Source organism: Stegodyphus dumicola, chromosome 2 (assembly GCF_044657685.1).
Source record: "Stegodyphus dumicola isolate Sdum_Otavi_A_Nest chromosome 2, ASM4465768v1".
Taxonomy (NCBI): domain Eukaryota; kingdom Metazoa; phylum Arthropoda; class Arachnida; order Araneae; family Eresidae; genus Stegodyphus; species Stegodyphus dumicola.
In genome coordinates this window covers 81,342,382-81,354,420 of record NC_140769.1, presented here as the reverse complement: position 1 = coordinate 81,354,420, position 12,039 = coordinate 81,342,382, and the positions used below count along the sequence as shown (strand labels likewise).

The window sequence follows — 12,039 nt, the reverse complement described above, 5'->3', positions numbered from 1 at the left end:
AACAAATCTTAATATATTTTAATGTCAATAAAATGTGTTTCAATTACAATTTCTGTCTACAAACTCTTTTTGGATTACAAGTTAATTAGCTATCATCTCGCTTGATGATACGCTGGATAAGGTAAGAGGAATCATTTTGCTCTCTACTTTTATTAATTTGTGAAATTTCGAGGCTATAAAAATGTTTTAGAACACATACTTTCCTCGTATTTCGAATTTCTCGTATTTAAAGGTGCTCGTATGTCGAGGTTCCACTGTAATTGCGATTTCGACATATAAGTGCTAGCATAGTACATAAATACTTTCATCATCTTTTACTCAGAAGTAATCTTACAAATTGTAAAAAAAATAAACCTACTTTAACAGTCTATTAGTAAGAAAAACCATTAAGAAATTGTTTAATTATAAAAATTAATTTAAAAGCGTACACTTATTCTTTTTATTTGCCTGGTGAGGTAATTTTGTAGAAATCAACGTAAACCATCAGGGAGGCTAGAATAGACCTCCTTGTAAACCAGGCGGTAAAAAAAATTACGTAACCAAATGGAGGCGGGGAAAGATCGCGAAGTAACAAATCACGTCGCTTGAAAATCTTGCCGCTAGAGCGACAGGTTTTGTTTATGCTGTCAAACCTTTGGCAACCCTGCAGTACTGAAGTAGCGCGTCGCGTTAAACACCGCTCAGAGTCTTTTTAAGTATGTCTTAGTGGAATCCGCGAATTGCTGTGTAAGCTATCCGGTGAAATGCACTGTTATATAGTGGCTTAACTGGATGTAATCTACAATTTTCTAGTCACCCAACCGCTTTACTCATAATATATTTGACGATTACATTTTTTATTAAAATTAAAATGTTCGTCGGCGGCGGTATGGCGTCCCCCAAAACCACCAAGAAACACACTAAAAAACATCGCCGGCATCATCATCACCATAGTCATCATCATAGCTTTCATCCACCTCAGGATCTTCAGTTATCTCATCTTGAGGCATCCCAAGTAAGCAGAGCATTAAGTGGATTGTTTCATTCAATGTAGTGTGTGCTTCTACTTTGATAGAATAGCTAAAACAGTTATAGCTGGAATTAATTATGTACTTTTACGAAAGATTTTAATATTTTCTAGCAGTTTTAATACTCTTAATATTTACATATATACTGATACTGTGTGGTTTTTTTTTTTTTTAAATTATTATTTTTATGGTAATATAATGCTTATAGCCTGGTGTTGATACTACAGTGAAACTTCATGGGGGATTAGATGTTCAGTATTAATTTTGAAGCTGAAGAGAGCTGTATATTTCATATAATCTTGTTAATTATTTTATCTTCTTTGCAATATTTACTTTCCAACTCTTATTATAATGTATGATTTTTTATCATAATCGGTAAAATTATTTGAAGAGAACAGATTTTAGAAATTAATTTCTTAATTTGTAACTCTTTTTTGCTTAGTACTTCTCATGAAGCTAAATTTGAAGTACAGTTTTCTAAGAGGTTCTTGTAAGATTACATTAAAATTTTGTTACAGAGCTGAGCACAAAAAGCAATTTTTTTTTTTTTTGAACATCTTTACTCAGTAATCTTCTAAATCACATGCAATTTTTTAAAACAGACTTTTTTTGTAAAGTTGTATTAAATTTGTATTGCAATTTATTATAAAACATATTTTTGAACATCTTCAATCACTTAATCATCTAAATCACATACATGATTATATTAATTATATATTAGGATTGAATTTTACTTTTAATTACAGTAATTATAAAAAAATTGGATTTGTTAATGAAATTTAAAAAAAATGCACAGTGGAATTTATTTTTTCTACTATTAATTTTGAATTAGTTAATTTTCTACAAGTAAGATCTAAATATAAATGCCATATGAAAATTTGGTACTGTTCTGAAAGCAGGATCGGATTCAGAAATGAATGCATGTATATATGGATGATGTATGTGTTCATGCATGCATGTAAGTACGATTGTATGTGTGTATATACATATACACATACATACAAACACACATTGCATATATTCATATGTTTCTGAATTCGGTCCCTATAACAGAAAAGTATCAAAAATATTTGATAATAAATTATTGCTTAATTTACGACCTGAGGTAAATATATATATATAATTTATCAAGCAAAGCAGTAATTATAATTTTTAAAAAAACCAATTTTGGTACACACACAATAGTGCATATTAAAAATGCAGTGTCAGGGCCAGTCCCAGAGCCTGTGTGGCTGCAGAAGGTGCCAAAATTCGTAGAATTAAAGAGTCACTGGGCTGCAGAATTAGGACCTGCAGAGATTACATCGGGTGCCAAAGTACCCAGTGCCATCGGGTACAAAGTACCTAGTGTAATAGAAGAGTGTATATTCAGTTTATAATGTTAAAAGAATTATATGTGTTTGTGGTAAGTACTTTATAAGGTGCTAGTACTTATCAAGAGTTAAAACTCGTAAAGCAAGAGTATTAAATGTTTGGTTGTTAAGTATCTCTGTGCAACAGTGGCTGAGCAACTAAAATTGAAGAATGCTGGTATTTTGCCCCATGTTTAGGGATTAATACGCTGTATGCACGTATTTTCAATGTTTTTCCCTATGTGTCATATATGGCCCATTTTCAAATTTTGCTTACATATGCTATCCCAGAGAAAAAGAAAGAAAATTCAAGATAAATTAATATTTAAAGTTTAATCTGAGCAATGCATTGCGTAAAATGACTATAAATATATTTCTACAGGAAAATTGTTAACTGTATGTGTACTTTATTCTTCTTGATCATAACTACCATATGCCTGGGTGTGTTATGTATATTGTTGTTATGATGGAAAAAAGAGTGAATAGAAGAAAGATGGAAAATGATTTAATAAAGAAATAATAATAAATAAATAATATATAAGGAGAGTGACCCCAGAGATCACGTGACTTATGTATTGTTAATGTAAACAAACAATGTAGATATTCTCAGAGATCATGTAACTTATGTATAGCTAATGTAAACAAACAAGATCCTTCTCTCTCTTCTTCTCATACGGAATGTATCTCGTTATTGCAAATTAGGGAACCACTCTTATTCACGCCCTTGGTTGGCGACAAATTTAGAAACTCTACTGCACCATATTACTGTTTCAGAAGTGTAGCTAGGGTTTTCAGTGCCCGGGGACAACTGAAGATTTTGCGTCCCTTTCTGTGTACCAAGAATGTAAAACATTTAATTCTAAAATTTCATAACATGAATTCGGCGCCCCCTGAATGCTGCGCCTGGGGACAGCTGTCCCCGCTTGTCCCATCCTAGCTATGCCACTGTACTGTCTAATTTTTTTTTTTTTTTTTTTTTTTTTTTTACATTTTGAACTTTAAGCTTAAAATGTCTGCAAAAACACAGTTTTTGCACATGCAAAAACCACATTTTTAACACACAATTTATGCCAAAAATCAGAAGCGAAAACAAAAAATTTAGATGGCAAAAATGTAAAGTTTTTAACTAAAAATATTTGTATCCATGTACATGGTGATCTGTTTTAACTTGAAAAAAATCAGAGAATTGCACAATCTATGCAGTGTAGGAATCTAGGTATTACACACACCTCGCTAAAATAAACTAACATAACAATGAATTTCAAACAATACCATGTACACAGCGTTCTTTTTTAACTTAAAAAAAATCAGCGAATTGTACAATCTATGCATTACACACAGCCTGGTCATTGCACAAAAATCAACAAAATAAACTAACTAAAATAAATTACAAACAATTCAAAAAGCAACAATAACGACTGAAACTCATAGCAAAAAAATAATGAACATAACATTCTACAAAATAAGAACAACAGTAAAATGAAATGCACTTACCATTGTGACTGCTGCTTCAACCAGCAGAAATATCAATTTCAAACATCAGCAAAACTCATCAATTTCCACCAACTTTATCCATCCTTCCCCATCTTCTGAGACACAGAGCAAAGTCCAGCATACTTTCGTGAATAAAATTTCGCCCGTACCTTTTAATACTAAATTTACCTTGCACACAATCCAAAATATGCGACTGAAATTTTGCCACCACGCCTTTCATTGCAGCAAAAGCCATTTCAAAATACCCATAAAACCAACCAACCAGCAAATAAAAACACTCCAGCAAAATCAAGTTTCAATGTCAAAAGGGGTGCCATACAAACAATATTGTGCTAAAAACCATCGTAGGACACACAATCATGCCAAAAACCAGAGCAGAACACATTTGGCGATGCCATACATCTGAGGGTATATATAAGAGTAGCACCCAAATTAGTTAATAATTATAAATTAATATGCACAAAATTATAATGTTTATAAAAGCTTCAGAACTTTTGTCAGTCATCAAAAATTGTCTCACAACCACATTTTGGGAACTATTATGTTAAATATTATTTAAAGAATTTTTTTTATTGTGTTATACATACATAATCAAGTGCTGCAACATATATGATAATTTTGCATTGCTGATGTTTCAAGCATGGTTAAGTACTGGAGTTTTCAATACTACCATCTTCCTGATAATCTATTTATGTGTCATCAGATACTTCTGTCTCATAAAATTCCTTGTAATTTATGAGCTTTAATTTTCTAGATCTGTATATTATTTATTCTTTATGGCAGGACTGGATAAAGACTTTTAGAGGCCCTAAGCAGTTAAAAGATTTTGATGCTGTCATGTAAATTATGCTATTTCCCCCCCCCCAATTTCTTCTCTTTTGGTCTTGGTGTACTACCATACATTCCATGATTAAATCAGCAATGGGAAAGTTTTGTGGTGCTTCCTTACCTAAGTGCTTAAGAACCTTTTTGTGTTGCCCTTTTCCTTGATGCACTAAGCCCATGTTTCTTTTGCTTAATGGTCAGTCTAGGTGTCTAAAAGGATTCAGGAATGAGAGAGGGCTACAACTGTTTTGACTGAAATTTTGGCCAGACCTGTCTTTTTGGTATGCTGTGTGCCTGATCCATCGTATAGTTAATAACTGTAAAAAATTTAATGGCTGCACTAGAATTGTAAAACACTAATCATTTTATTTCCTGTACACATTATCATTAGGGAAGTTTTATTTTGATATCATCAACTTATCTCTTTTGGATGTATGTCCATCTGTAATATTTGGAGTTATCAGACTGCTAAAGCTAAATAAGGTTTAGAGGTTGACAGATAACATGTGCTGTAATAAAACAAGTGGTGGAAAATTTGGAAATTTATTCTACTTTACTCTTCATTTTTTTTAAATGAAATTTTTATAGTTTTTAAAAAATGAATATACAGTCAAAAGTCGTTAATTCGGACACCCATAATCCGGAATGATCAATAATCCGGACCTCAAAGCTACAAACTTTCGGCGCATGCGTCTTGACGCATGCGCCTAAGACCTTTACGGCTGCGAATATGCTTGTGCGCGTGCGCAAAATATGTTTACGAGTGCGCGTTTAATGTATAACGGACGGTATAAGCTAAGCTAAAATTATCTAATTATCTATTTCAGTTAATGTTGCAGTTTGCGTTGTTCCTTAATCTTCGAATTGGATCCGGCTTATTATTTTTTGCAGAGCAATTTTATAAAAGTAAGCTTGAACTTTCGATTATGTCAAATAGAATTTCTGATATATATTTATTAATATGTAAAGGATCTACAAAGCGAAAGTATATTTCGAAGTTCATTAAACAAAAAGTGGAATTGCTGCAAAAAATAAATAAACACATATGCTTTGTTTATCTAAACTTTAACGTTTGTTTATCTAAACTCTGTTTATCTTTAACGCGGCTGGCGCAATGAATTGGAAGTTGATCTGTCAGCACTATCCTTATCTTCAGGGCAGATGTTTTTATTTTATTTGGCTTATAATTCCTTTCTAAATGTAGTATTTCATCTTGATGTACTCCGTCTTTGATATGATTTAAATCAAATTCTTCGTCATTATAATGCGCTTCCGATAGCGAAGAAAGTAACAGAGGTTATTGAAAACGAAAAAATTTCGATTGACAAATTAGTCGGTAGACACAGCAAAATTATGTCTGTTTATAGAATTAAAGAAGATGTATTATTACATAAAAAACAAAGCAACTTAAACAACTTACATTGAAATAAATGTTTAATAAAGTAAACAAATAAATATTAAGCTTTTTTTTGTAAATTTTGATACCCTTTAGATCATAATTGTTCTTTATTTCATAAATTACGGTTTCATATTTTTAATTTTATAATTTCTGCATGCCATCTTACCAGATTTAAACTGATGATCTATAATCCGGAAAAATCGATAATCCGGAATCGCCGAAGTCCCGACGAGTCCGGATTAACGACTTTTGACTGTATTCCTCTGATATTTTACTAAGCTAGCATAAAGGTGTATTATGACACTTTTTTCTTAATATTACAAATGGTAGAAGCAAGAAGTAAATCTGTTTTATAAAACCGTCTGTGTTATACTGAAAGTGAAGAATTTTGCTATGAAACAATCGAGTACATCCAGATTTTAAGAAGGCATATTCATTTAGCAATTTTAAGGGTATGAGGTTTTATATAACTGTTAACCACATGTTTATTTTACAGAAATTTAATTTAGTCGGCTCTCAGAAATATGATGGACACTGAGAGAAAGTTTGGAGGTAATCTAGACTATGTCTCTTATTGTGAATTCTTTAAACAAGTATCCAAGTATTAACAAATTTGAATTATTTTTTAAGAGGTAATGTAAAACTTACCAAATTTGGAACTACAAACAGTGCTATCTGCATAAGCTGATTGAAAATCTCTAAGACTTCTTTTCGTATTAGATAATGGCCACAGATGTAAGGGCCTTACATTTTTTTTTCTTTTTCAAATTAAAGTATTTCATATTGAATTGCACTTTTTATAATATTTCATGAATGATTCAAAATTATGAAATGGACTGTCTTAAAAGGCATTTCCTTTTAGCGCTGCAAGTGCAGTATTTTTTCAACTTTTTTATCTGAAGAGAAATTCTCTTTTTAGCATTAAAAATACCTAGGAATCTCTGTAATTAAGTCTGGGCTATATGAAAAGTATTTTTAGAGCTGTGTCAAAGAATTCAGCCAATACCACAGCAACATTCTGTCAACATTTCCCTAGAGTAAAAAATCATTGTTTCTTGAGCAAATTTGATATCTCTTCATTATGGGTCCCTGCAATTAGGTTTTTCAGAAATTTTGTAGAATACCATTTACTGTCTGCCCACAATTTGGCAGTCCTGATGCCTGTAACTGCTGTGGATGCCCTGCCAGGTAAATGCCATGGATATTCAGTTGCAGGTTTAGATATAGTGATGTAAGATATTGACAAAATTCAGTGGCGGGTTTTTATGACTAATATTGGGGAGAAAGTATTGAAGTAATCTTAAAATTTCTCAGTCGGTATTTGTGTGTGAGTTTTATTTGAAATTTTTATAGACTGAGATAAAAAGAATGAAATTTAATAAGAAAGTGCATTATTTCGAGACTGACTTTTGTGTGAGAAGAGATTGTTAAGTTAAAATAAATTTTTTCTTTTCTTCCCTTTTTTGCTGTTTGCAGATCTAGACTCCTTTTATTTATATGTGGGGATACCTATATCATCTAAAACCATACTTTGTTAGGCATTTTTTTTTTTTACTACTGGGAGCAAAATCTGTAGATTTTTATTTATTTCAATTTTTAATCCCTTAATTTCATATAATAATAAGATCAGTTCGTAGAGTCATTAGATTATATCAATGCAGTATAATGAAAAATGTACCATGCCCTTGCTAGGATTCATACTCCAGATCTCCCGAATATGCACAGAGTGTGCTTCCATTTATACCATGAAGGTGTGTAGAAAAAAGGGAGAAAATACCTTATATAATCCCCCTTTTAAAGGATGACTGGGTAGAAGGTGCCAAATCCTCGTGATGACGAATTTTTATCCACCACCACCATTTTTTTTATGTTTCTTTTATCTCCTTAACGGTAACTTCTTTTAAAGGCTATTACCCCATAAGTAGACTAATTTTTTCTTCCTTATTTATGACTTACGTTTTAAGGAATCATCACATTTTCCATTGTGTGTTTTTGTGTGATTTTGTGATTAGCATTTTCTGTTAGTCATCTGTTGCAATATTCATGGATTGAATCTCATTGATGGTGCAACTGATTTTCCATAAAACATGGCTTAAAAAATCCAACAAGTCTATATAGCTGGGATGGCCAACCCAATGGCATGTGTACCACAGTGTGGTGTGGTGGAATTTTAAAAGTGGCTAGTATTGTCTGTATCAACTGTGTTGGTAGATACACACATAAACACATTAGAATAAGTATAATAATCCAGTTTCTGTGCAAGATGTTAATTGTTACCGAACTGAAATCTAAATCAAAATAAAATTATTGACCTGTACCAGCATATTACACTGAAAAGCAAATATATGGAACTTGTTTCAAATGCAATCCAAATTATATTGAATTTTGGAAATTTGTACCAACAAGCAATTATCCAATTTACACAATTTGGCTGTCAGATATTGTTATAGGATTGGATTAATATATCTTTGTGAACAAATGTTTTCTATTATGAACAAATTGAAATCAAAATATTAACTGATATGCACAATTTTTAACCTAATTTTGTTAGCATTTTCTAAAACATCTAATTTTGTTAGCATCTTCAAGAACTAATCCTAATATTTACTTGGTTTAAAATATACTTGGTTAAAAAAAAAAAAAAAAAAAAACCCAAATTCAAAAATTACATTAATTAAGTACTGACTTTTTAATAGTTATTTAGAATTAAATGTTTAAAATTATTCATTTTTATTTTATACATAAGCTGACTGAACTTTTCAAAATGTTTATTAATAATAAAACCCTAGTTTGTACGTTTGTTTTATTTATTAGTTTATTTTTTAAATGTCCACTACTCAGACTTACTTAAAAATGTGCAATTTTATTAAAAATCCCATAGTCAGCATATAAATAATTTTTTTTTTCTTTTTTTCCCAAAAGGTTGGTCACCCCTGCTCTGTTCTGATGCACATACTAAATATGTGGTTAATGATAATTCATGACCATCTAGCTTTGGTTGATTGGCTCTTGTGCCAGTTGTCTGTTAAACAGGGGAGAATATAAGGAATTTTTTTCATCCTCTATGCATGTTTTCATGGTGCAATTAATTAGGACATCCTTTTAGCAGTTGGAAGATCTGTGATTAGAATTCTGGTGAGGGTACAATTGATTTTTTACATTTACTGGCTCTGAAAAACTTAAAACGCCCTCCAGTGTTTTCTTTCATAATTTTCTCTCTTTACCATAATTTACATTTTCTTTTATAATTTGGTTGCTAGTGTATTCCTTCAAATTTCTTTTTCCATTATTTAGTTAGCATGTTAAAAATCGTCCATAAAAATCTTCTGTATTTAGTCTCAAATTTAATGTGTTTAAACATTTGATTGGGACTGTAACAGCAGATTTAAAGAAGAAAATCTTGAAAAATTCTTAGTTTTATGTTAGTATTATTGATTGTAACAGATCTTGATAAGCAATAAATTTAGGTATAAGATTAGTCTTCTTTGTGCTGGATATTGAACGGAAGAATAATTGTAATTCAGACTGCATTTCTTTTTAACATGTTTGCTACCAACCAGCTCATATATGATCCAAATAGTTTCCTCAAACAGATCGAATCTTATGTGTGATGCCTTAGAATGTCGTGCACAGAGACATTCTGTGTCTTAATTGGATATTTTTTGTGCCTTACAATAATTAATTAATCCATTTATTAACTGATATATCATATAAGCTTTAAAAATATAGAAATACATGCAGTGTTGTAAACAACATATGTAACTAATAAATAGTTCTGTACAAATATGGAAATTATATTATCTATGTATTATGGTGTGGTGTCATTTGTTTTTAGTAGTGGTTCATATTTCCATCACATGCAAAATGCGAGTACTTATTTCTTTGTGTTCTGTATTTACTGTAAAATAAATCATACAAAATATTGCTTTAATCAATTATGCATTTGGAATAAATTAGTAAAAAGGATATGTATATTTTTAATTACTTCTATTATTAAATGTTTAGCCATTTAAGAAGGATAAATCCTTTCAAGTCTAAGAAAAGTACATTAGCCTCTAAAATTGGGAAGAGGGAAAGATGAAATTAACTTATTCTATTTCTGAGTGTCAAAAAAATGCATGGGTAAGAGGAAAAATGAAGAATTTCTTGAAAGGGTTCCTTAAAGTAGTTAGTTAATCTTAAATGTGTGATATTTATTAATAATTTTTCAGTAGATTTTTGGTGAGTCAAATTGATGTTAGAGAGGAAATATGTAGACTGCATGCAACTGCTGTGAAATCCCTTTGCAAATGCTTCATTAATTAACACCATATATCCTCTAAAATATATTGACTGATATGAAACTAAGTATGGCTACATAGAATTGATGGGAAGCAAATCCGGTTTTTCCAGTACATGTTAATTATGTGTTATCAAAAAGTTTGTGAAAATGTAAGGATATTTATGGGATGTGTAATATAATTAATTAAAATATCAATCCTTTTTGTTTTTCTCATATAAATATTGCCCCCATTTTCATATTTTGAACAAAATACTAACCTTTTAACTGTTAGAAAAGTTAAGATAAATGACTGAGATGAGTTAAATTGCCCCCATTTTCATATTTTGAACAAAATACTAACCTTTTAACTGTTAGAAAAGTTAAGATAAATGACTGAGATGAGTTAAATGTGATGTGTTGATAGATTCTCACTATAACTATTTGGAAATATTTCTCAAGGTAAATTTAAGCAGAACTTCTATACTTGTTTATTTTCTGTGTAACTTGAAATGATACTGACTTCATAAAACAGAATTCTGAATAGTTGTCTTAGATTTTGATAAAAGATGCAAGTTCAGCAAAATTATTTAGTTAGTTCAGCAGCTTCTGATTTCTCAAATTATTGAATGATATTATTAATTTATTAGAGTTCTCTGGAGTAGAAAGGGAACAATCCAGGGAAATATTAGTTACTGAGAATCTGAAAACAGATGGATTTTTCTAAATTGCTTTTACATAGAAAAAATAGTGCTAATTATGACTTAATTCTGTGACATCAAATGTCATAACATAAGACTATTATTTCATCTTAGACAGGGACCTAATTTGCAATCTGTAGAATGAATAAATACACTTACTTGGCACATTAGCAGTCAGAGCGAAGTACTGAAATATTTAGGCGATGTATATATGTTTACAGAATAAGGCTTTTGCTTATAAACTTCAGGTGAGGAAAATTGGAAAATAAAATATGCATGAGATATGATACCCTTACAAATGTGAATTTTACGGTGAATGAAGAGAGTAGGAAAAAGGGCCCTCTACTATTGCATAACTCAATCAAGTGTCCAAATGAAAGATAATATCTACATAAAGTAAAACACAAAACGTAGAAAAAGGAGTGAACCTTATTAAAAGTGATGAGTAGAAAATATTCCTAAGGTAGTGGGTTGTGTATAAGTTGTAGTAAGTAGTCTTTCCTCAATGCCTCCTCATGTTTAGTCAGCAAAACTTTCTCATACAGTCAAAAGTCGTTAATTCGGAAACCTATAATCCGGACCTCAAAGCTTTCTGCGCATGCGTCGCGTTGACTCATGCTCGTAAGGCCTTTACGGCTGGGAATATGCGTGTGCGCATGCGCATAATAAGTTTACGCCTGCGCGTTTAATGTGTAACGGACGGTATAAGCTAAGCTAAAATTATCTAATTCAGTTAATGTTGCAGATTGCGTTGTTCCTTAATCTTCGAATTGGATCCGGCTTATTATTTTTTGCAGACTGTTAGAGCAATTTTATAAAAGTAAGCTTGAACTTTTGATTATGTCAAATAGAATTTCCGATATATATTTACTAATATGTAAAGGATCTACAAAGCGAAAGTATGTTTCGAAGTCCATTAAACAAAAAGTGGAATTGCTGCAAAAAATGGATAAAGGCATATTCTTCGTTTCGCTAACCATTCCGAAATCTGTTTATCAATTTC

The 12,039-nt window shown here is 31.1% G+C and overlaps 1 protein-coding gene across 1 annotated transcript in view; it reads left to right on the top strand.

The window, feature by feature from the left end:
• Window positions 1–657: 657 nt before the first annotated feature.
• The window catches only part of LOC118187126 (uncharacterized), a 140,521-nt gene continuing 129,139 nt past the window's right edge, over window positions 658–12,039 (top strand). Inside the window, exon 1 of the mRNA XM_085810814.1 lies at window positions 658–994. Within this exon, the coding sequence (XP_085666940.1) occupies window positions 851–994 (144 nt within the window). The 5' untranslated portion in view covers window positions 658–850. The remainder of the gene's footprint in view (window positions 995–12,039) is intronic.